We start from the raw sequence: 24142 nt of genomic DNA on the forward strand, positions 1-24142 counted from the left end.
GAGAGGCCCCCCGCCCCCAAAAAAAAAAAAAAAAAAAAAAAAAAGACGATTCAGAGCAAGCCACTTTTCTGCTCAACGCTCACCCATGGCTTCCATCTAACTCAAAATAACAGCCAGTCTTAACCATGGGCCACAGGGCCTTTCCTGATCTGGCCCCTCCTCACCCTCTAGCTTCACCTCATGCCCCTCCTCCCTTCTCCCCCTACCCCTACTCAGGCCACACCAGCCTCCTTACTGGTCCTGGGCCACACTAAGCACTTCCCACCTCTGGCCTTTGTCCTCACTGTGATCTCACTCTGGAAAGTTTTTCTCCAGAAGCACCCATGCCCCTCCCTCATTCCATCCAAGGCTCTGCTCAACTGTCATCTCCTAAAAGTGCCTTCCACCCTGACCACGGCTCTCAAGGTCATCTCTGCCAGTCCACTTTGCCCACTGTATTTCTCTCTACAGCCTGACCACCAACGGCCACACTATAGATTAACACCATTTAGTGTCCTTCTCCTGCCCCAAGAATGCAGGTCTAAGAGCAGAGACTGTCTTGTTCCCTTGTATCTCAAGCACCCAGAACAGTCTGGCACCTAAAGGCCCTTCCATAAACACTCAGAAGCCTCTTGTCCACTCAAGCCTTCACTGTTTCTCTCCTTCTGACAAACTTCCAATAGCACTTTCTGGGATGATGGAAATGCTCTATGGTCTGGGCTGTCCAATATGGGAGCCACTAGCACATGGGGCCATCGGGCACCTGAAACGTTTAAATTCAAACAGCCACAGCGTGGCCGGAGCCAATGTACTGGACACAGCAGTTTTAGAACAACTGGGAAACAGTTGTAAACTGGCTGTTAGCTCGCCCTTTGCAGGAGGGGAGAGACAATAAGTTAATGTGAGCATTTGGGTTCCAGTTTTCAAAGCACTCTTTTGTAGAGCCTAGCATCCATGTAAATGTTCTGGCATTGGCTTCCCAAAGGAAAGATCAGGCAAGGACAGGTGAGTGAGCTCTGAATGGGACAGCCATTGTGAGAGCACAGGACAGGCCTGGGGGTTTGGCTCCCTGGGCCTTGGTTTTCTCATCAGCAAAATGGGCCAGATACTTCCCACCACACCAGACAGGAGCAAGTGAAAGGACCTTGTGAAAATGTTCATCACGAGCTTTATAAAAGCTCAGTAAATCGACACAGCATTATTACTTTGTCTTCTCTAGTGAAAACCTAAGAACTAATCATAGACAGTGAAGGGAATCTCATTTAAGAGACCTAAAAATCTGTAGCAAGTGTAGCAGGCACCCCGGGGTCTACAGGTAGAAAACTCAACAGGACAAGAGGAACCAGGCCCTGGGGGAGGGGTGGGAGGACCACAGGGCAGCGATGGGCCAGACCACTGGACAGACATTCCTGAGAACAGAAGCCTGGATTTGCAACAGGGGTCAGGGTGGAAAGGGGATATAAGTGGCGAGCGGGGGGCGGGGCAGAGTGGTCAGGTGTCTACCATGGGCAGGTCACCTAGAGGTGGGGGGAGGAATGGATGGGAAATTAGGGTGTGAGGGTGACCCAGAGGAAACAACCATCAAAGGCCAGAGGCTGAGGGGTGGGGACTGAACCTAGTGGATGCAGCCGGGTGGGCAAGGGAGTGGGGAGCAGACATCAGAACTGATTAGAAGGAAAAGGCAGGGGGACTGGTGACCAGATTTGGCAGAGGGAGAGGGGAAATCTAGGGTGACAGCCAGAGCTCTGTGCCCTCCCAAGTTAGGGACCACACAGGAAGGGGCAGGGTGAAGTGGGAAGTGGCTAAATTTGCAGTCACAGGAAACCCCAACAATAGTGCCTTTTATCAACTGCTACACTCTCCCGAAGCGCTCACCTGTGTAAGATGCGCTACCTACATTCCTGAGCTCATCTAAACTCACATCGACCCTCTGGGGTGGACCCTGCAACAGTTACAGATCAGGAGACCGAAGCTACCTGCCCTAGGTCACAGAGCTCTTAGGTTGCTTAGTGGGATCGACCCGGCCTCTGGCAAGGTCCAAACCCACAGCCACCAGCCACACCCCTGTCTCCACCTTTCCAGGGAGTTTTCTGGCCACAAGCGTTAAGGAACACGGGTTGCATCCTACTCAGATCCCGCCCTCCCTTTAGGGTAATTTCCCTAACCCGAAGGGGCCTCCCCGCCGCGGGTACAGGGTGAAGCCAAACTTCCCAATTCAGTCCCGCCCTCCCTTTAGGGTAATTTCCCTAACCCGAAGGGGCCTACCCCCCGCGGGTATAGGGTGAAGCCAAACTTCCCAACTCAGTCCCGAGACTGGGGGCAGGCCCTCCTTACCTCCGCGGTCTGCTCGGGCCCCACCCCGGGAGCCGAGCGGGGATCCTGGGGAGGCTGGGCACCGAAGGGGCGCCGGAGGGGCCCCGGGTCCGCGGGGAGCCGGCCTTGGTCCCCGGACCCCGCGGGCAGCGCCAGGGCAGCAGCCAGGAGGCCCCCGGCCAGAACCCACATGGCGCGCCCCCGGGCGCCCGCCGAGCCCATCGCCAGCCAGGGACGCGAGACCCCAGACGTGGCTGGGGAAGGCCGAGTTGGAGCAGCTTCCGGACCCCAGGCCCGCCCCGCCGCCGAGCATGCTCAGTGAGAGCCTCCGCGGAAAGTTTTCTGGAACAGACACAGGCATCTGGGGCTTGGCGGGACCGGAGGAGGCTGAGGACCAAGACCGGCGTGGGAGGGAGGGAGCCAGGCTGGCGCGGCGGGCGCTGGGCAGCCACACTTGAGTTTGATCGCGCCCCAGCCGGGGGTCTCTACCAAAATCAGATTGGGTGACCCCTGCTTCCAAAGATTTCAAGGGCTCCAAGCGCCCCTCCATTAATGCCTCCTCCGTTCTCTAAGTCTCAGCTCAGACTCACCTGCTCCAGCAAGGCTTCCCTGACACACACACACCGCGCTGAATCTGGAGTCTGCCCAAGCCCACCAGCCCCCTATTAGAGAGCTGTGAAACTTTTGGAGAGGCAGGGTCATGGGGACACAGAACAGCAAGGAGAGGGGCTGGAAGGGAAAAGGCAGCTCAGAGGCTAGAGAGGAAGGCCACTGTTCATGTCCTGTTGGGTTCTGTTCAACCCAGTGAGGTTCCTACTGTGTGAACCCTTGCTGTGGATGAGCCCTTGGACATGTCCAAGAAGCCACCCTCACATTCCCCCAGGAGGGAAGAGTGGGCAGGTGGTCAGGACAGCCACTGGGGGACCTCTCTGGGGAACCAAAAATAGGGGAGTTGGTGTCTGGAGCCAGGAGGCAGCAGCTGAGCAAACTCCCAGAACTCTCCATGGCAGCAGGGCTGTTACTACCCTGGGCCCCCAGCGACAGCTTACACCTCTTCACCCTCCTGCAGCCTTCCTGCAGGGCAGCCTGTCATGCTGTCTGCAGCCTCAGGCCAGGAAGCCTGGCACCTGTGCTCCTTCTTACCCTGCCCCTCCGAGGACCGTCCTTTCCTGACTTGACAGGGACAAGGCAGTGGGGTTTGGGAATCTGAGAGTTTATTAGCCAAGCTTTCCACACAGGGTACACTGTCCTTGGGGGTACACAGCGTGTGCCAGGAGTGAGACAAGGTCAAAGACTAAATGCTAGCATTAATTCTATTAGTGAGAAATGTAAAGGATGATTTCGATATGCAACCAATTTTATAATAAACATGCAAAGAGCACGACATTTTAAGAAATGAAAGCCTGAGTATCCAAGGAAATAACCAGCGTAAAGTAAGAACTTCCGGTTGCCCTCATACATGTTCCCAGGAGCCTTGGAGCCGCTCCTAAGCAAACATTTAAGAAGCACCGCATGGCAGAGAGTGTGAGTCCTGAAAGCAGACAGACACAGGTGTGAATACATGTGCCCAGTTTCCTATTGCAAGACCTTGAATGAGCCACTTCTCCTGTCTGGCTGTCAGTTTCTTCATCCATAAAAAGTAAATCTAGGTAATCGTTCCCATCTTGCCAACTTGGAAGGAGTGAAGAGGAAATGATTTAAAAAGCCAGGAACTTGAGCTGGACGTCCAGGTCAAGGACACAAAACCCCTCTCTGGATCCCCAGAGATCCCCATGGTACTACCCCTGCTCTGGCCCTCACAGGGAATTAAGCTCCAAAGGGTAGGGGTGTGAGTGCATTCGTGCGTGCATGCACGTGTGTGTGTGTGTGTGTGTGTGTGTGTGTACCCCAGCACCCAGAAAGAGAGCTAGCATCAGTAAATGTTGCTTAAAGAAAGAACAGTTGCTGAATTCTTCTGCCTATCTCCCCACATAGCTGTGAAATCCTCACTGGTGGACCTTGTCCGGTTGGTGGCTGCCCTGGTGCTGCTTCAAACAGCAGGGTCTCTGGAAATGCTGAGTGAATGAATGACCACGCAGCATCTCCTGGCTAGCAGGGGCTGAGTGTAACAATCTCCCTACATGTAGTCTTAGAGGAAAGCATTGACCATCCTGGAAGAAAATAGTATTAAAACAGGAGTCTGCAGGCAAACAAGTTCAGAGGCAAGGCCGGACTGTGCGGTCCAAAGGGGGCCAATGGGTAGAGGTCAGGAGCAAGGCTGAGTCAGACTCGCAATGTATCACTTGGTGCTGACCCTGAGCCTCGTCAGGAGGAAGGGCGCGTTAATAGTGCCCATCTCCGAAGGTTGTTAAGAAAGTTACTCAGATCATCAGGCTAAATGCTTAACAAATCCTAAGCACTCAGTAAACAACCAAGTAACACCCTCCTCCCTAGCTGTGGTCCCCTCCCCCTCTGGAAGTCAAGAGGCCCGCGCAAAACAAGACTCTCAAAAGGTCCTCCTGGCTGAGAAGCACGCCTCTGGCCGGGCATGCTCAGTGCAAAGGCAGGGCTGGAGGCGGGGGTGGTTCAAAGTTTTGGGCGGAGGGTCCAGGCTCCTCCCTCCGGCTGGGCAGTGCCGGGAAGCTGGAAGGGGAGCTGGAGGAAGGAGACTGCACAGGCCGGAGAAGCCGGCGGACCGCGCCGCGCCCCTGGCCCGCCGGGGACCAGGTTCACTGAGGACCTGGCGGGGATGGAGCTCCGAGCGGCGGGAGGGGGCAGCGCGCGGCAGCGGGTGGGATGCGGCGGGCCGGCCGCCTGAGCACCCCCGATGGCCCGTGGCGCGGCGACCTGCAGGAGCGACGCGCGGCTGCAGCTGGGCCGGGACGCGGTGCGGCCGGCGCCCGCGCTGCTGGTCCCCGCCGTGCTGCTGGGTACCGCACTCGGCCTCGGCCTCGGCCTCGGCCTCTGGCTCGGCTGCCGCGCCGCCCGCCCGCGTCCGCCGCACCAGGTGGGTCGGCCGAGCGGGCAACCGGGGTGTGGGGCGCGGGGACGCGGTCTTCCTCGGCCCTGTGGTCCGGGTTTCCATCCCCCTTCTCTGAGCCCATTTGAGCGTGATCTTGGGCATCGCTCGCAAAAGGTCTTGCCCTGGGGGATTCCCCTTCTGCTGCGGGAGGCGGCTGGAGACAGTGATTTCAGGGGGAGCCGGCCAAGTGACAGAAGGGCTCTGGCTTGGAGTTGCCCCGAAGTGTCTGCTCCATCTGACAACGCAGTGTGACCTTAGCTGATGAAGACCTGCAGGCCTCAGTCTCCTCATCTGTAGCCCTAAGCGTTTGGACCTATGGGCGGAGCTCAGCGTGGTGGAAAGGAGGGCAGGGGATTTCCCCGCCCCTGGATGTCCATTCTGCTTCCTCGCTGTGTGCATTACCCAGTTAGCTCCTCTTGAGTCCCAGCTGCTACATTAGCATGCATTCAACATTCGACCACACAGCAAAAGTTTGCGGAGCACCTTCTACTGCCAAGCATGGCCTAGGGGCTTAGACACCACATCAATGTACAGGATAAACCCTGATCCTGCCTCTGGAGGTTCACAGCCTCTGGATGGACAGATTACAAGTAAACACTTGATTATAACACAGCCCCATCATGAGTTGTGTGATGGGGAAATGAAAATGCTAGCATTTATTGAATTCTTGCTGTATGCTGGGTGTTGAGCTACACTTTCTACCTGAAAATGATCTCATTGACTCTGCAAAACAGCTTGTGAGCTTCTTCCATTAATGTCCCCATTTTGCAGATGAGGAAACAGGCACAGAGAGGTTAAAATAACTTGCCAAATGACAGGCGTGTGTGTCTAACCCCAAAGCCACTGTATAGGAGGTGGATGGGATTGGTCACAGGTGGCTGCCTGAAAGGGATTAATGGATGCTTCATATGGCAATTGTTATGGAATCGGATGTTGTGTGGAGGTATCGGGCATACAGCAGGCATTCCATCAGTGGTGGTATGATCACTGTTTTAGGTTCCTGCAGCTTTGACCTCTTTGAGGGATGAAATCTGGTGGGATCTGAGATAAGGTGGTGTGGTTTTGTTCCCCCATTCCTGGCCCACATGAGAAGGGGATGCATCCAGCAGATGTAAGCATCTCACATGGCAGGGGAATTCAGGGCCGTGTCACACTGCAAAGGGGCGATAAAAGTTAAAATTAACATAGTGCAAGATGCTTGTAGGTAAGTTTGAGGTTGTCACATCCCGCTGGTGATTAAGAGACACTGGCTCCTTGTGTGAAGAGGGAAATAACACGTCAGAGCCTTTCCTGGGTGCCGGGCCCCTTGCCAGGAGTTTGCGGGCATTTGTTTCTATATTCTCACTCCAAGCCTTTGAGTGGGGGGACTGTCAACCTCACTTTCCAGGTGAGGACATCTAGGCTCTGCAAGGTTGTTCTCTGTCCAGGGTCACATGATGAATAAACAGTGGCTGGACTTCAACTGCAGTCTGTCTGAACCCCTAAGTCAGAGTGTTTAGTCATCCGCTACCTGGTAAGGTGGCAGTTGGTATCTGTTTTAGTCTGGGCTGCTATAACATAAATACCATCAACTGGGCAGCTGATAAACAACACAAACTTATTTCTCACAGTTCTGGAGGCCGAGAGTCCAAGATCAGGGTGCCAGCATGGTTGGGTTCTGGCTAAGGTCCTCTTCCAGGTTGCAGATGACTGACTTCTTGCTGTGTCCTCATATGGCGAAGGGACAGGGGAGCTGCTGGGGCCTCTTTTATCAGGGCACTAATCCCATTCATGGGGGGCTCCACCCTCATGACCTAATCACCTCCCAAAGGCCCCACCTCCAAATACCATCACCTTGGGGGTTAGAATTTCAACACATTAACTGAGAGGGAAAAGGGACACAAGCATTCAGACCATAGAGTAGCCCATTTCGCAGCTGAGTAAGCTGAGGCTGACAGAGACTCATCAAGCTGTCCGGGGTTTCCACAGCTGGTCGGTCACAGCTGCACTAGTCCAGTTGAGGGTGGTGGTGGCTCAGACCAGGTTTGTAGCTATGGAGGGGGCTCTGGCTCAAGGGTAGGGCTGATTGGATTTTCTGATGATTTGGATGTGACCTTTGTAGCACTCCTTTCTAAGTGTCCTCCTTTCCTCCGTCTCCCGCCTCTAGTTTCTATTTCTAAAATAGAAGCAATATGACTATCCTGGTTAAAAACCTCCAGTGGCTCCTGGTTACCTAAACAAGATCACGTCCAGTTTCCTCGCATGGTATATAAAGCGACTGACCTTCCCTGGGACATGGGTGCCCATGCATCCAGCCAGCCAGAATCCCCTTGATCTCCAGATGTTGCTGCACTTCTGCACATCTGTTCTTTGCCTCTTGTTCCACCCATCCTTCAGGACCCAGAAAGAAAACCATGTAGGGAAGTGTTCCCAACCTCAGGCTGGATCAGACACTTCCTCCCTCTTGGGTCCCGGGTACTCTGTTCTCCTCCTGTGATCCAGGTCACCCAGCTCATAATTCTGTCTTGCATCACTTTCCCTTTGTGGTTTCTGTTTTATTTTGTTTATTAGTTTTATTTATTTCATCATTAAAACTTTTTTTTTGCATCAAAGTCACACATTCACATAATTTAAAATGTTCATTTGCAACCATTTCCCACATTTCAGAAGCCATCATATTCGACTCTTGTTCAGCTGGCTATCTTGGTCATTTACTCCTAAATAACCTGCTGACATGGCTGCTTGACTTCCCACCGCGGAAGTGCGCAGTAATTTAACTCACTTTTCTCCCCTCCTTCCTATTTCCACCCTCCCCATCCACCCTCCCCACCTCCCTATGTGGTTATGGGGTAATTTTGGTGAAATCAGTATTTGGTGTTTTCGCTATTACAATTCTGTAAACATAATTCACTGTCAGCCAAGGATCCGCTGTACTTATGATTACTTTCCTTTTTTGCACAATACTTTGTTTTCCCTGAAATGAATAATTACCCGTTTTTTTCATTTGCTTAGATTCTGTGTACTTATCATCTGTTTAACAGTAAACTTTCCTCCATTTGTCTACATTTTCTTTCAAGACATTTGAATACATTAGGTATTTGATCAGTTTTATCTTCTAGGAAAACTTCTCTCCCAGAAAGCTTCTGAACTCTCCAATATGAGCCGGTTGCCTCTAGACCGTTGCTGTTCTCATAGTGAACCAGAGCAATCTCCATCAACGTGGACTGGGAGCTTGTTAGAAATGCCAGTTCTTGGGCCCCACCCCAGACTCACCGATGAGAATCTCTGGAGGTGGGTCCAGCAAGCTGTGTTTAACAAGCCCTCCCATGGTCTCTTTGTTCTTAAAGTTCGAGAAACAGCTGCTGTAGGCTTTTGCTGTCACCATTGGGACCTCTTGGGGCCATCATGCTGGAACTTCTTCACCTCTCTCCTGGGTTGGACCCTCTTTCAGGATCTCCTACACTGTCTTTATTGGCTAATTTCCTCATTTGGGTGGAGCACATCTTCCAGTAGCTTTCTGAGAAAAGGATAGGTGGAAGTTCTTTTGAGAATTTCTATGTCTGAAAATATCTTTTTTCTATCTTTATACTTAATTTGGTTAGAGTAGTTAAGTTATAGAATTCCAGGTTGGAAATAATTTTCCCCCAGAATTTTGAAGGCATTTTCTCCATTTGTCTTTCAATTTCCATTGTTGATGTTGAGAAATCAGGTTGTATTCTGATCCTTGATATTTTGCATGGTATCTCTTTTTTTTCTTCTGTTCCTCAATAGAATCTTAAAGGATCTTTTCTTTACTCCCAGTATGTGAAATGCACCAGGATGGGTCTTGGTGGAAATCGAATGCTACTTATTGTACTGTGCATTCAGAAGGCCCTTTCAATCTAGAAATTCATTTTCTTGGTTTCTTTAATGACTCTTTTCTTTCTCTATGTTCTGTTGCTTCTTTCAGGAACTCCTATCAGTTTTTGGTTAAATTGGGCCTCTAATTATCTTCCTTCTCTCCTATTTTTGATCTCTTTGTCTTTTTATGCTATTTTCTGGGAGACTTTTCTCAACTTTCTACTTGTACTGAGTTTTTCATATTCTTAATTTTCAAGAGTTCTTTCTGTCCTCAGAATATTCTGTTTTTACTAGCCTGTTCTTATTTTGTGACTGTAAAATCTTCTCTTATCTCTCTGAGGATATTATAATCGTTTGGTTTTAGTTTTCTTTTCCCCATGCAGTGTCTATTTCCTGCCTGCTTTTTCCTTTTTGTTTTGGGGTTTGTCTTTCATATTAGAATCTGTCCTGAAATGGCTGGTGACCCTTGACCTCCAGGCCATTTTTAATTGCGGAGCAAAAAATCTGATACTCCTCCTTGGGTGACTGAGGTTTTTCTCCTGGAGTCTTTACTGTACAGTGATTGGACCCGGTCCTTCCCTGCAGAATCCTTGTGCTGGTCAGCTATGGCTGCTAAACAAACAACCCCCAAATCTCTGGCTTCATCTAACCTTGCCTGCCCCACCCCCAACTGCTCCAGACACATGGGCTTCCCTGGACATGCTGAGCATGCTTGTGCCTCAGGGCCTTTGCACTTGCTGTGCCCTCACCCTGAAATGCTTGTCCCTGTGATATCTGAATGGCTTGCTCTCTCACTTCCATCCAGTTTCTTTTCAAATGTCACCTTGTCAAAGAGGCCTTCGCACTTGCTGTACCCTCACCCTGAAATGCTTGTCCCTGTGATATCTGAATGGCTTGCTCTCTTACTTCCATCCAGTTTCTTTTCAAATGTCACCTTGTCCAAGAGGCCTTCCCCTCCCATCACTCTCCATTCCCCCATCCTCCATTGACTTTCCCTATAGCACTTACACCTCCGACACACTATATATTTATTTCTTTGTTTGCTTATGTCTCTCTTCTGTCACTAGAATGTAAACTCCATGAAGGCAGCAGCTTTGTTCGTTTTGTTCATTACTCTATTCCCAGTGACTAGATTAAGGCTTGACACTGAGTAGATGCTCTATAATAGTTGGTGACTAGCTCAATGACAAACTGGTGATATATCCTCGGTTCAAGATTATATCGATGAGCAGCCAGTGGTCAAAGAGAGGCTTGGTAAGTGTCTCTGGTATAATAGGATTTTCAGTACAGTAGATAATTATGTTCTATAAAATCAGGGCAAACGTAGGATTAGCAAATACTGAAGCATTGCTCCCAGGGGAGATGCAGGGTTTTGTCTCTACAAGATCCTGGTCACAATATTTTCATTAACCAATCAATACGTGTGTTTCTCTGTGTTTCTGTTTAAAGATGCCTCATTTAACATGGTTGATTCATTAACCTTGAACTCACAGCCAACAGCACTATAACTCATGCCTGAACAAAGGGAATCTAATACATACATTTTCTCCATAAGGCACATCACAGCCTTCTTGTCCTTAGAAACACTAGACAGCACGTAGGGGTCATTTTCAACAAAATCACCAACAAACATGCTAAAAAAGAATGGTACTAAATAGAACATGGAAAGGACACTTGTTTGCAGTATGAGCTCAGACAAGAAAGTAGAGTGTGGCCTTGTTCAGTCTCATTTGGAAACTGCACATCGGGCAATTCACATTTTTCACATTTCTGCTCGTGTCCAGGAAGGACCACAAATGCACCCCAAGTGTCGGTTTGGGGGATTACAAATAAATGTACCAAGTAGGCAAATTTGCAAATACAGAATCCACAAATAATGAGCGTAAACTGTAGCTCACAACAGAAACTATTCTATAGTTTAAGGTTACCTAAGATATTTTCTTAAAAATTATCCAGTCACATTATAGGAAGTAACAGGAATTTTAATATTTATGTGTCATTCTCCATGTTAAGCTGTTACCCCACCCCAAGGAGTTCATAGGCTACAGGAGCTGGGGAAGTGGGGACCAACTCAGAAAAATGATGGAATGAGCTTTTTTAAAATTAATTAATTAATTAACTGATTTATTTTTGGCTGCGTTGGGTCTTCGTTGCTGCATGCGGGCTTTCTCTAGTTGCAGTGAGCAGGGACTGCTCTTCATTGCAATGCACGGGCTTCAGTAGTTGTGGCATGCGGGCTCAGCAGTTGTGGCTGGTGGGCTCAGTAGTTGTGGTTCGCGGGCTCTAGAGTGCAGGCTATAGTAGTTGTGGCACACGGGCTTAGTTGCTCTGCGGCATGTGAGATCTTCCTGGCCCGGGGCTCGAACCCATGTGCCCTGAATTGGCAGGTGGATTCTTAACCACTGCACCACCAAGGAAGCCCTGGAATGAGCTTTGATCCAAGTATTGCCTCCAGGTCCTGAGGACACACTGAGATGGGGCTTTGGGGCTTGTCAGGAGGGTGACACCTGGACAGTCTTGAAGGATGTGGGCCTGACTCCAGGCGGAGGGAAACACGGCACACAGAGGGCCAGGCCCGGAGCAGAGATGAGCAGCCATGATGGCTGGGGGTGGGGAGTAGATGGCTAATGTCACAGGGGCACTAGGCTGACCAATTTCAATGTGTTCCCCCCACCCCACCTTTGGATTTTAGAAAGATGACTCTCAGAGTCTGCTCAAGAATTTGGAGCCTAACGTTCAGACGCCGTCGGAAACCGGCTCCCCATCCAGGAGGAGGAAGAGAGAAGCACTGACTTCAAAGGATGAGGAGGTTCTGAACGTAAGCTGGGTGTTTGGGGTGCATTGGAAGAGACTCACACTGGGTGTCCTGTGCCCTACCTGGATTTCATCCAGAGGAGCCCCAACAGATCTCATGTCCCAGTAGGCTTCTTTTTGAGGTATAATTTACATAGAAAAAATGCACAGATTTTAAGCTTACAGTTTAATGAGTGACAAGTGTATACACCCCTGTAACCAAGACCCCAATCGGGAGCGTTCCTTTACTCCGGGAAGTTCTCTAGTGCCCCTTTCATAGGCAGCCACTGCTGTGATTTCCATCGCCATGATTGGTTTTGCTGTTCTAGAATTTTACATGAATACAATCACGTGCTTTCCTGTGCCTGCTGATCCCGGTTGTCATTGCACTTGTCCCTTTTAATTGCTCAGCCTGCTGTGGGGATGTGTCACAGTGTGGGTTGTTTTCCAGTGCTTGGCTGTTCTGAACAAGGCTTCTGTGAATGTTTGTGTGTAAGTTTGTTTGTTTTCATTTTGTTTTATTTCTTTTAAGTAAATATCTAGGAGTGGGAGTTCTGGGCCTCTGATGGAGATGTTAAAAGATGGGTGCTCCCTGTACCTTCCTCGTTGCTCCTCTCCCCGCTCCATCCAGCCTGAATCAGCCCATAGGGCATCACTTCCTGCATAAGCTCCATGGATGGAGAGGGCGTTTCTTCCAAAGATGTGTTCTTTCTAGTCACTTCCTGGTCCCTAGAAAGGACCAGACTCCAGTCATTTGCCCATTTGACTCCAGCCTCAATTGCCCAAAGGTGAATATAGACATCTAGGTAGGTAGGTAGGTGGAGAGAGAGAGAGAAAGAGAGAGAGAGGTGCTGGGAAAAGGGGGAAGACTGGAACCAAGTTTCTTATTTAGCCTCTACTGAATTCCAGGCATTTCCACGTGTCATTTTTGAGTCACGTAAACACTCATGTGAATTCTGTCATGCAATCCTCTCAGCACCCCATGATGTAGACCTTGTTTATTTGCCCATTTTCCAGATGGGGAAACTGAGGCTCGTGGAGCCAGGTCACTGTCCTCAGTCACGTAGCTGAGATTTGGGCCTGGGGGTGTTCAGCTCCTGCCCGGGAGGGCTGCTTCCCCACAGCCCGCAGCCTCTGACACTCAGTCATGTTCTGTGGCTTCTGCTTACCAATCAAGGAAAGTGCGTTGTGTATTCTAAAACAAATTTCACCAAAAAGTTGGAAATGAATAGGAAAAGCTTCTAGTTAAGCTGAAAATTCAGTGTTCGAGTCACCCCCCTGTCTGTACTTCCCAAGGGTTCTGGAGACAGGGCTTCCCTTCCCCACGCTGGGCCAGACCCCGTGGAGCAATCAGCTGCCCTCCCAGGGCTGAGACGTGGGGAGCTGGAGAGGAAGAGAGAGCGCCTGGCTGTTCCCGGAGATGAGTCCTCCCTTCCTTGTCTGTGCTGTGTGTCTCGAGCTCACACTCCCAGCCTCTCTGTTTCCAGGTGCTTGTCTTTCCATGTGTGTGTGTCTATGTGTGTATCAGTGCATCTCGCTGCATGTCCATCTCTGTTTTTTTGTATCTCTCTCCATGTGCATCTCTGTGGGCCTGTGTGTGAGAGTGTGACAGTGTAGCTTTGTGATGTCTCCCTGTCTTAGTTTCTCTCTCTCCCTCATCTATCCCTATGCCTCTGTTCCCCTCACCCCATAGGATTAAAACCCTGCTCACAGCAATGAAAACATACGTCCACGCAAAAACATGTGCACAAATGTTCCTGACAGCCCTAATCACAATAGCCAAAACGTGGAAACCCAAATGTCCATCAGCTGACGAATGAATGAACAGAATGTGGTCCTTCCATACAATGGAATACTGTTCAGCCACAAAAACAGCATGAATGAAACTTGAAAATAGTATGCTAACTGAAAGAAGCCAGTCACAAAGGACCACATGTTATAGGATTCCATTCATCCGAAATGTCCAGAACAGGTAAACTTACAGACACCAAAAGTAGATTGGTGGTCGCTTAGGGTGGGGCGGGGAATGGAAGGGGTAGGGGTAAGAGCTAAAGGGTACAGGTTTCCTACTGAGATGATAAAAATGTTCTAAAACTGACTGTGGTAATGGTTGCACATATCCGTGGATATACCAAAAAGTATTCAATTTACATGGTTTAGCTGCATAAATTATATCTCAATAAACCTATTTGAAAAAAAACCCTTCTCACAGAGAGGGCAGCCTCAGATACGATACAAACAACGTTGGCTTTGGGATCCAGAATCCTGGAACCCAGGCCCAGCTCTGCCACCTGTGTGCTGTTGGGCAAGAGAAATAACCTCTCTGGGCCTCAGGGTTCTCAGTTTTGTGTTGACAGTAGTGGTGGCGGCCCCACAGGGTCACCCATGAATCAACTCTGTGAACACTCCCACCACAGAATGAGTCAGTCTTTGCCGGGGAGCCAAGTCTCTCCACCTCCCCAGAAGTCTATCTAAGCCATTTCTTCCACCTAGTAATGTTTTACCTGTTAACCATTAGCTGTGCCTCGCCGATGCCCATTATCAAGCTAATAATTGCCAAGAGTTAAGTTAAAGGTCTGCCCGTTCCAGTGACCGGCTTTGCCAAAATGCCCCTGCCCTCTGCAGGCTGAGCTTGTCAAGGAATGAGGACAGGGCTGATTTTGACAGGGCAAGTTGAGCTATAACTCTGACATCCTCCAATGCCCAGAAAACCAAGGCATGTGGGGTCCACGGCACTCCTTGCATGAACTCTATTTTGATAAATAACTCATGTTAGCCACAAACAAACAAAATTCCAGAAGGCTCTGAGGCATGCTACTCTCCAGCCTCCTCCTGTCCTTTGGCTGTGGAGGAGGGAGGGTGCATACCTCCCCTCTGGAGGTATTTGTACATTTGCTGCAAAGAGCACCTTTTGTCAGAGAGTGAAATGGCTTTTCTTTTCCTACAATTATGTTTTAGCCAATCTTCAGAATAACCACACTGCTTTAGCTGAAGAAGTTTTCCATTGTAAATTTGCACTACAGCCAATTTTCTGAATAATTGTGTTGCTATGGTTGGGGAGATGATCAGACTTTGGAGGACTTCTGAACTTAATAAGAAGAGCCGTGAAAAACTAAAAACAGCCAGGCTCCCAGTTCCCAGGTTCTGCTTCTGTCCATCTCAGGTGGACCCCTGTGTCTATATTCTTTGCTTCCTGTATTATATTTTTCCCCTGAAATGCAATGTTTGTTTGGTGTCTCCTCTTTAGAAGATGCACTCCTGGAAGGCAGAGACCAAGCCTTCCTCTCATTTTCTACCCCTTTCATTCCGTCCTTTCTTTTCACCTCTGTTTGGAAGGAGTTTAAAAATGCACAGTGTGGTCTTCCCTGGTGGCGCAGTGGTTGAGAGTCCGCCTGCCGATGCAGGGGATGCGGGTTCGTGCCCCGGTCCGGGAAGATCCCACATGCCGCGGAGCGGCTGGCCCCGTGAGCCATGGCCGCTGAGCCTGCGCATCCGGAGCCTGTGCTCCGCAACGGGAGAGGCCACAACAGTGAGAGGCCCGCGTATCGCAAAAAAAAAAAAAAAAAAATGCGCAGTGCTCTTTCTGCTTGTGCACCGTTCCTTGAAGAAGTGTGTTTCCACTGGACCATCAGCCAGGGCCGGCTTCATAGGTGGACATGCCCTATGGTCACACAGACCCCGTGCCCAGTCACCACGCCCCCTTCTCCCCCCGCCCCCCGCCAGTTTCTGGACTCTGCTGTCTTGAAATTCTTAATCATTTTGACTAAGACCCACCCGCCCTGCCGCTGTTTTCATTTTGCACGGGGCCCCACAGATTATGTCACCCGTTCTGAAGTCAGCCTTTTTGGTCTTACTGCCACGCTTTGCTGTTGTACCAGTTCCCCAGCTAAGAGAGTGGGACTGGCTGCTGGCAGCTGGGGACGGACCTTGCTCTGCTCCCTCGGATCCAAGGAAAGCCAGGAAGGGTTTTAAGCCAGGAAGTGATGGGAATTGTATGTTTTTTGATGGCCACGGGGGGAGAATGGGTTGGAAAGTGTCCACCTCGGAGCCTTCCTTTTGCCTTTCCATAAAATGAGCCTGATTATGATAGCACCAACCTCCCCAAGCTGACTGTCGTGTGATAAGGAAATGAGCAAACACGCGTCAAGTGCCAGCACATAGTAGGCCCTCAATACATGGATGGGGAGCCAGGGAAGAGGCTGTTGCTGCCCCTTGGGGTAAATATAATGGTGGCTTGGGCCAGGGCTGTGGATTTGAGAGATGTTTAGGAGGTTAAGTTGGTGGGATTTGTGGTCAATTGGATGTGGCAGATATGGGAGCGACAAGTATCTCAGGATCCAGCTTGTGTCCCTGGGGCGTGGTGAAGCATGACTCTTCCTCTTGTTCTCATTTGTGTCATGTCGAAGAAGATGGATGGTGTCAGCTGAAGAGGAGGGACTCTGGAGCCAGGGAATTTGATTCAAATCCTGATTCTGACATTTAATAGCTGTGTCACCTTGGGCGCACAGCTCAGCCTCTCTGTGTCATCTTCCCCATCTGGGAAATGGCAGGGTCCTTGGAAGTTTAAGGATGGATAGATGGACATATGAATGGTCCTTAAGTTTAAGGACCACATGTTGGTGGTCTTTCCCCATTCTTGTCATCTAAATCTGTTTTTGCGAGTCCGAAGAGAGAGATAGACATGACAAGAACTGGGGCCCTTGCCCCAGAGCTTCCCCCCTGCCCTGCTCAGAAGGGCACACGGCGACACCCTCTCAGGAGATGTATACGGGCCACGTCACGGGCTCTGTCAGGTGCTGTTTCAACGTCACACAATGTGAGGAAGCCATAAATTCTTCTGCTTTCCTCGTGATAGGATATGTAATTCCAAGGAGAACTCAGCAATCAGAAATCAGTCATTTGTTATGGAGTTCTTTTTTTTAAGATTTAGTTGCAAAGCATTGGAATCGATGTGGATGCAGTTTTCACCTGCCAGCCAGTTCAGAATTGCTGAGTAGAGATTCCTCCCGGCCTGGAGTGCCGGGTTCCTGAACTGCTGCCCGCTCAACTTCATTCACCCGCTGGTTGTGGCCAAGCATTTATTCAGCACCGACCGTGCAAAGTGCAGGGGCGACCCTGACAGGAGAGCGATACGGAAAGGATGTGGGGCCTTTCTATATCGTGTGGAGCTGGCACGAATCAGTCCATCCAGCTGCGGTTGGGGAGATGATCCCTGAGCAGTGTTGGTGGCTCTTTACTACCGTGACTTATAGCTGTCCATCGCCTCACTTCTGCTGTGTTCCAGCAGCTCTGCTGGGAGCTTTATCCACACCGTCCTTGGGGGCAGATGCGCTACCTGCTTACTGCCTAGGAACACTGAGGCTCAGAAAAGTGAAAAGACCTGTCCAACCACTATTTTTTTTTTTTTTTTTTTTTTTTTGACGTTGCGGAGCACAGGCTCCGGACGCGCAGGCCCAGCGGCCATGGCTCACGGGCCCAGCCACTCCTCAGCATGTGGGATCCTCCTGGACCGGGGCACGAACCCGTGTCCCCTGCACCGGCAGGCGGACTCTCAACCACTGTGCCACCAGGGAAGTCCCCACCACTACTTTTCATTTAAGGGTCTAATCAAAAGCCTTGCATGCATATTGCCACACGTAAGTGCTTATACGCCTGGCAATGCTAAAAATATATGGTTCCTTTTTCCACCAAAAAGTGGTTCACAAGTTTTAGGAAAACTTTTGGTGTTGTCAGGTTATTTAAATCCTTACTTCTTCCAAAGCTGAACGCTTGGAATTAAATGAATAATGTGCTATTTAACATTGGTCCATTCGCCCACCCACCATCTGTACATCTACCCCTCCCACACCCATCCCTACACCCATCTATCCATCCATCCACCTGCCCATTCATCTGTCCATCTGTCCATCCATTCATATGTCTATCCATCCATCCATTCATCCATCCATCCATCCATCCATCCTTCCATCCATCCATCCAGCCTTCCATCCATCCATCCAGCCTTCTAGCAAGTGAGCACTAAATGTGCTTATTATGGGCCCTTCCGAGGCCACTGTTACAAATGGGATGTGGCATTTTGGAAACTCTTGGTGGTTTGTCCTTCATTTTACTGAAAGCCCCCATGCCATTTGTTTTTTTTCTCCCTTCCCAGGAATGTGAGCCATCTTTCAATGGCAATATCACAGCGTTTGCACTGAAGGCAAAAGTCGTCTATCCCATCAATCAGAAGTTCCGGGTGAGAGTCCTGAGCTCCGTCTTAGAAATGCAATTAACCAGTAATGTGCTAGAGATTGGGGTAGGAGAAGGGGGATTAAATGTGCAATTTGGGGTCCTATTTGAGGATTTTATGGCAAGTCATTTTAATAGAGATAATTTTGTGGCTTTGTAATGGAGCATAACTTTAGGGTTAATCCATTTTATGACAGTGCTGTCAGGGACAGGGTATGCCCATGGTATATATAGCAAGGTATCCACAGGGACACCAGGTGACAGCACAGTAGGGCAGCATCCGCCCTGACCTTTTAACACTAGTACAAATACTAACAAGTTACTAACATTAATCCTTACAGACCCTGGGACTAATGCCAGCAGCTGACGCTGAACATTTACTGCGGGGCTGGCACAGTGCTAAGCATTTGTCATACATTACACATTTCAGTATTCCTTGCAACATTCCTAGAAGGTAAATAATATTGTTCTCTCCACTTTATGCATAAGGAAACTGAGGCCAGGAGAGGTTAATGATCTGCTCAAGGTCATACTGCAGGAAGTGGCAGGGCAAGAGTCGAACCCTCAGGTCTTACACCCGGAGCCAGGAGTTCACACCTGTGGCTGGGAGTTTTGCAGAGAGCAGCGTATTCCTTGATGCTTCAAGGAGCCCTCGGCCTATGTGATGCTCCACGAAAAGAATAGTTCCCTGGTCAAGTGAGTTGAGGAAAGTGCTGCCTACTCTCCTGGAGATAAAGAGGACAGACTCAAACCCAGCTCCTATCTCAGCCGTTTACTCTTGGCCATTTCCTGACTTCTCAGGACCTCAGTTTCTTCATCAATAAAATGGGGGTAAAGGGCCCTCCTGCCTCACCCAGTTGTCTTGAGGGTGAGACAGGGAATTAGGCATAGGGCTTAGAACAGTGTGTGATGTCTGTGCACTCAGTACGTGTTCAGTGTTTTAAATTATTATTTGCTTTTGAGGACAGCCAGAGCCTATCGAAGGCTCTGAGAATTCCTGTACCAAAGAAATGATTCTACCTTGTTCACGCAGACTTTCCCAAACTAATTTTTCTGTGGGACCCTCACCGTGAGCAGTAACTGATTATAGTTCATGGGACTGCTCCCCGGAACACACATTGGGAACCACTTCCTTCACCATCTGGTCGGTGCGTGAAAGTGCAAAACTCCCAGACCTGGGGCATTCATTCGTCATCAGCACCCGTGCTAGGCAGGCTCTGTGGTGGGCACTAGTGATTATCCAGTGGTCAGGAGAGCACTGTCCTCACCCTGGAGGCCCTCCCAGCCTGGCGGACATTGCAAGATGGCGTGTGATAGCAGGCAGGACAGAAATGACCAGGGTCCTGTGGAACCCGGTGTGGGCCAGGCCCGTGGATCAGGGTAGGAAGATTCAGGGGTCTGTGTCTGGAGGGAGGGATGCTTCAGCCCAGCAGACAGTGAGTTAGGGGTGTTTCAGGCAGGGGGACAAGAGTCTGGAAAGGCTCAGAAGCATGAAATGATAGTGAGGGTTGGAGCTGGCCACCAGCTCAGTGCTACCTGGGCATGCACCTCTGGGGGCAGCAGGAGACGAAGCTGGACATAGGGATGGCTGACATTTGCTGAGCTCTCTGGCTGTGCCAGGCACTAGGCTATGACCTCATGTGGTCATGGCAGTGCAAGGGGCTTGAGTTCCTCGTTAAGGGGCTTTGAGTCTATCCGAGGGCAGGTCAGTGGACAGAGCGGGCCTGGGGTCTGGGTCAGCAGCCAGAGAGGTGGGGCAGGGCAGGCGGGCTGCTGGGGAGGTCAGAGCTTGCGGCCGAGGGTGGGTACAGGTGGGCCATCGGGGAACAGACCCAGACTAATAGCTGGAGGGGAGGAGCCTGGTGCAGAGGGGCTGGCCTTTGGGGACAAGTGATGTGACAAGAGCTGTGACGAAGGCCCCTAGGGCCGTGGCCTTGCCCCTGGGGCAGAAGCTCCACGGTGTCCACTCATACCCTCCCTGCCTGTCCCGGTTTGGCCTTCCTGGGAGCCACCGCGTGTGTCACTGGCGGAATTACGGAAACACTCATGATGGGTCATGTGGATTGAGAGTACACTTTCTCTCCTGCCCCCCAGCCTCTGGCCGACGGTTCCTCCAACCCATCTCTGCACGAAACCTTAAAGCAGGCAGTCTTGCCGAACCAGCCCGTGGAGGCATCGCCTTCCAGCAGCCTGGGGAGCCTGAGCCAGGCTGAGAAGGACGACTGCAGCTCCTCGTCCAGCGTCCACTCGGCCGCCAGTGACGACAGGTTCCTCGGTCGCACCTTCCTGGGGGCGAGCAGCTTCCCCGAGGCACTGACCTGCGAGAGGTGAGGAGGGGGTGGGATGGAGGATGCAGACTGATAGGCTGTGTCATGCTCAGTGGAGGAAGTGGAGGCCCAGAGAGGTTAAGGACTCAGCCACAGACACACAGTGACCCAGTGTCAGAGTTGGAGCTGAATGTGTGCTGTTGGCCAGCGTGGGGGTCAGGGAGCCAGGCCTGAGCCCTGGGGAGAGACAGAGGGGACCTCCTTTAATCACTGACCTGCCCCATGCACTGCATAGCAGCAGCTAGCACTGGTTAAGTGTCTTCTGTGTACAAAATATTAAGCACTTTGCAGGGATTAATTCTCTTTTGAGCACGAGGAGAAGGTCTGTCTTATTCACAGCTGTGCACGACCACCCAGTGGGAGCCTGGGACAGGCACAGTGATGAGCAAGTATTAATCAGTCAATGAATTAATTCCTCTTAACAGCCCTATGTTGTTACGGTTGTGTAGTAGGTGCTAATATTGCCCTCATTTTCAAAGAATAAAATGAGACACAGAGAGGCAGAGTGACTTGCCCAAGGTCACGCAGCAGGTGAGTGTTGGAGCCTGGTGTGACCCCACCACCTTATCTTGCAGCCCATGCTCTAAATCACCAAACTGTCCAGCCCAGAGTAAGGCTTAGCACCCAGTAGGTGCTCAAAAAACTAGTCAGCAGGTTTGCACGTCAGTCCTCAGGCCTCTCTCAGATCTGAATTTCCGTGAGTCCAAGGAGCCCTGGGTGATTTGAACCAGGCATGGCCTGGCTCAGGGCTGTGCAAAGAGTGGGCTCAGAACCCTGAGCTTGGTGTTGACTCTGAAGATGGACCCGGGAAGGAGGGACTTCGTTTAATTGCAGCTTTCTTGGCTCCCCTGCCTGGCTGGGAAGGGGTGTTTCTTCCCATTCGGACGAAGAGGACTTGAACAGTTCAGGGGAGAGTGTAGTCATTTAAAATGCATTTGCCTATGTCGGAGAAAAGGTCAAAGGCCTTTATCTTCACACTGTCAGTTATCTGCCCCCGTGACCACGTGACCACTACTTGATTTCTCTGACCCTTGACTTCCTGAGTCAGTTTCCTCATCTGTAAATGGCTGTGAGAATGTGTACACGATGGCAGAAAGGAAGGATGACACGTGACACTAGACAGGAAAATGCCGAGTGGGGGGGCCTGGGGGGCATGCTCTTTTTCATCTCTCACCTTCCGTCTCTTCCTGTGTCCTGTCTTTGATGTCTCGGACAGCCGTTTCCTTCTAGTCGCAGGTGGGTTTCAGATGGCTACTTGGATTGCTCCTTGTGCACCTGGGGTGGCTGTGAACGATCTCTGCATGCCGCAGAATTTAAAATCTGGAGTCAGGATGCACCGTGGCTTATCCTGCAAGTATGTACTGATAACTCGGTAACCTTACCCCCCACATCAAATACTCTGAAAGTCTCTTCTGTTTCTCTTTGGACTTTTCAGCGTGGACCTCGACTTGTGTATCTACAACCTTCACTTGAAAGACCTGCTGCATCTGGACACGGCGCTGAGGCAGGAGAAGCACATGGTAGGTAGAGCACTCGGGACCCGGGAGACAGGCTCTCCGTGTGCATGGAGTCCCGGAGACCCTTGGGAAACGGGTGTCGGTGACAGCGGAGCCGCCACAAGGGGAAGGCAGAGCAGGGTTAGGCGTCCAACCACAAAATGGAAAAGCAATTCGTGCCTGCAGACGGGTAGCAGGATTTACTTTACCCAGTGCCATTGGGGTTAAAAGCAGAAAGCTGTGTACCTACTCTCTGCGCACACCTCCTGATGGAGACCAAAGAGAACAGGATTTTTAGCGGAATGATAATAGTGATCATAAGATTTATGAGTGCTCACTATATACTAGGTCCTGGGGGTGTTACACAGGTGGTTATTTTAATGCTCACACAACCTGGCGAGGTGGGTGCCATCCTTATGTCCCCTTTACAGATGGGGAAACTGAGGCACAGAGTGGAGACTGGCCCTAAGTCATAAAGTTCTAAGTTGGGGCTGAGATGGGAAGTTGAGTACCTGCTTATGGGTGTGCATTCTCCGAGTGAAGGAAGGAGAAATCAGAGCCATGGAGGAAGCAAGATTGGTCTCTGCCAGATGCACATGGATCCATACTGGATCCAGGTTACAGAAAATCAGAGGGATGAGTCCCACTGTAGCTACAGAACCTTCATGGGTTAGCCAGGCAGCAAGGCCACTGGGCTTAAAAAAAAAAAAGAATTATTTCGGGCTTCCCTGGCGCAGTGGTTAAGAATCCACCTGCCAATGCAGGAGACAGGGGTTCAAGCCCTGGTCCAGGAAGATCCCACATGCTGCGGAGCAACTAAGCCCATGCACCACAACTACTGAGCCTGCTCTCTAGAGCCCGTGAGCCACAACTAACTGAGCCTGCGTGCCACAACTACTGAAGTCTGTGCACCTAGAGCCTATGCCCTGCAACAAGGGAAGCCACCGCAGTGAGAAACCTGCGCACTGCAACGAAGAGTAGCCCCCGCTCGCTGCAACTAGAGAAAGCCCACGCGCAGCAACGAAGAGCCAATGCAGCCAAAGATAAATAATGAAAATGAAAAGAATTTAAAAACAGAATTATTTCTCCATGAGACACATCCTCTGAATTACTGAATGAGGGAGGAGACCTACAGAGAGAAGGGAGGAGAGAGAAGTCCTGTTGGGAAGAGAAAGGGAGGGGTAGATGGAGAGAGTGACAGAGAGACAAAGATAGGCCCACAGGTGCTTCACTGTAAACAGGAGAAATAAAAGAATATTAAGTTGAGGATGCAACAGAAAGAAATTTTGCTCTGTGTGAGCAGAACGGGCCTCGTAAACAGGTGCCAGTATTTGAAACCATAAGTCATCCTAGGATTCCAGAAATCAAGCCTGTTCCTACAGCCCCACAGACCCCTGTGCGGAGGTTCATGGACATGAGGCACGAGCCCACCTGGCAGCTGCAGGCTGCTTTCACTTAGCCACACCTGGTTCTGCTTGGGGGCAGGTGGCCCTGGCGATTTTCTCAAAGGCTGTGCTCCCTGGAGGGTGATTGTTTCTGTGCTCAGAGCCCCATCCAGCTGGTGAGTGACGTGGTCCTGGCCCCTCGCCCCTGGAGCAGCCAGCAAATGCCCACAGGGAAGCAGCCTACTGTCAGGAAGAGAGCATTCACTGTCACTCATCTGTAGGCAGCCTCCCCGCCCTTCTGGACACAATACTGGGGACAGCCCCTGCCTTTATGGAGCCCACTGTCCAGGAGAGAGATGGCAGTCAATGGACTGCACAAAATGCACAGAGGCAAAAAGTATGACAAAGCGAATGATGGAGTACCATGAGGGCATGTAAGAGAGGACCTGAGGGCGTGTAGGCTTCAGGGAGGTGGTCAGGCTTCCCTGGAGGGAGATACTTAAGCTGGAACCTGGGAAAGTTCCAGGAGCACCAGATTAGGAATTAGAAACTTGGGTTCTAATCCACCCTTTGACACTTAAGAGCTGTGTGACTTTTTGTAAGTCACTTCCCCTCTCTGGGCCACTTTAGGAAAGGTGTGAAAATAATATACTTCCAGCTTTTACTCCATGGAATTACTAGAAGTGAAGTCCCACTTTGAAAGTTCTCTGTAGGCAAAGTTCTGGGCTCTGTTGGGCTGTGTGATCTGTGTCATCACAGCATCATTTATGAAACACTGAAACTCTGCTAGGCTAAACACTT

The 24142-nt window shown here is 50.5% G+C and overlaps 2 protein-coding genes across 8 annotated transcripts in view; one reads left to right on the forward strand and one right to left on the reverse strand.

Annotated features, from left to right (window-relative positions):
- The window catches only part of EVC2 (EvC ciliary complex subunit 2), a 144545-nt gene extending 142031 nt beyond the window's left edge, over nucleotides 1-2514 (reverse strand). The window contains exon 1 of the mRNA XM_024741863.1: nucleotides 2314-2514. Coding sequence (XP_024597631.1) covers nucleotides 2314-2514 — 201 coding nt within the window. The remainder of the gene's footprint in view (nucleotides 1-2313) is intronic.
- Nucleotides 2515-4888: 2374 nt separating this feature from the next.
- Nucleotides 4889-24142, forward strand: part of EVC (EvC ciliary complex subunit 1) — an 83341-nt gene continuing 64087 nt past the window's right edge. For 4 of the 7 annotated variants that reach the window (XM_024741798.1, XM_024741799.1, XM_024741804.1 and 1 more), the window contains exons 1-5: nucleotides 4889-5278; nucleotides 11805-11930; nucleotides 18057-18140; nucleotides 20228-20460; nucleotides 21896-21980. In XM_024741798.1, the coding sequence (XP_024597566.1) occupies nucleotides 5099-5278; nucleotides 11805-11930; nucleotides 18057-18140; nucleotides 20228-20460; nucleotides 21896-21980 (708 nt within the window). In that variant the 5' untranslated portion in view covers nucleotides 4889-5098. Of the gene's footprint in view, nucleotides 5279-11804; nucleotides 11931-18056; nucleotides 18141-20227; nucleotides 20461-21601; nucleotides 21815-21895; nucleotides 21981-24142 lie in introns of those variants that run through there. The other 3 variants (XM_024741800.1, XM_024741801.1, XM_024741805.1) reach the window with 2 other exon arrangements.

Source organism: Neophocaena asiaeorientalis, unplaced genomic scaffold, assembly GCF_003031525.2.
Source record: "Neophocaena asiaeorientalis asiaeorientalis breed wild unplaced genomic scaffold, Neophocaena_asiaeorientalis_V1.1 scaffold218, whole genome shotgun sequence".
In the NCBI taxonomy this organism is placed as follows: domain Eukaryota; kingdom Metazoa; phylum Chordata; class Mammalia; order Artiodactyla; family Phocoenidae; genus Neophocaena; species Neophocaena asiaeorientalis.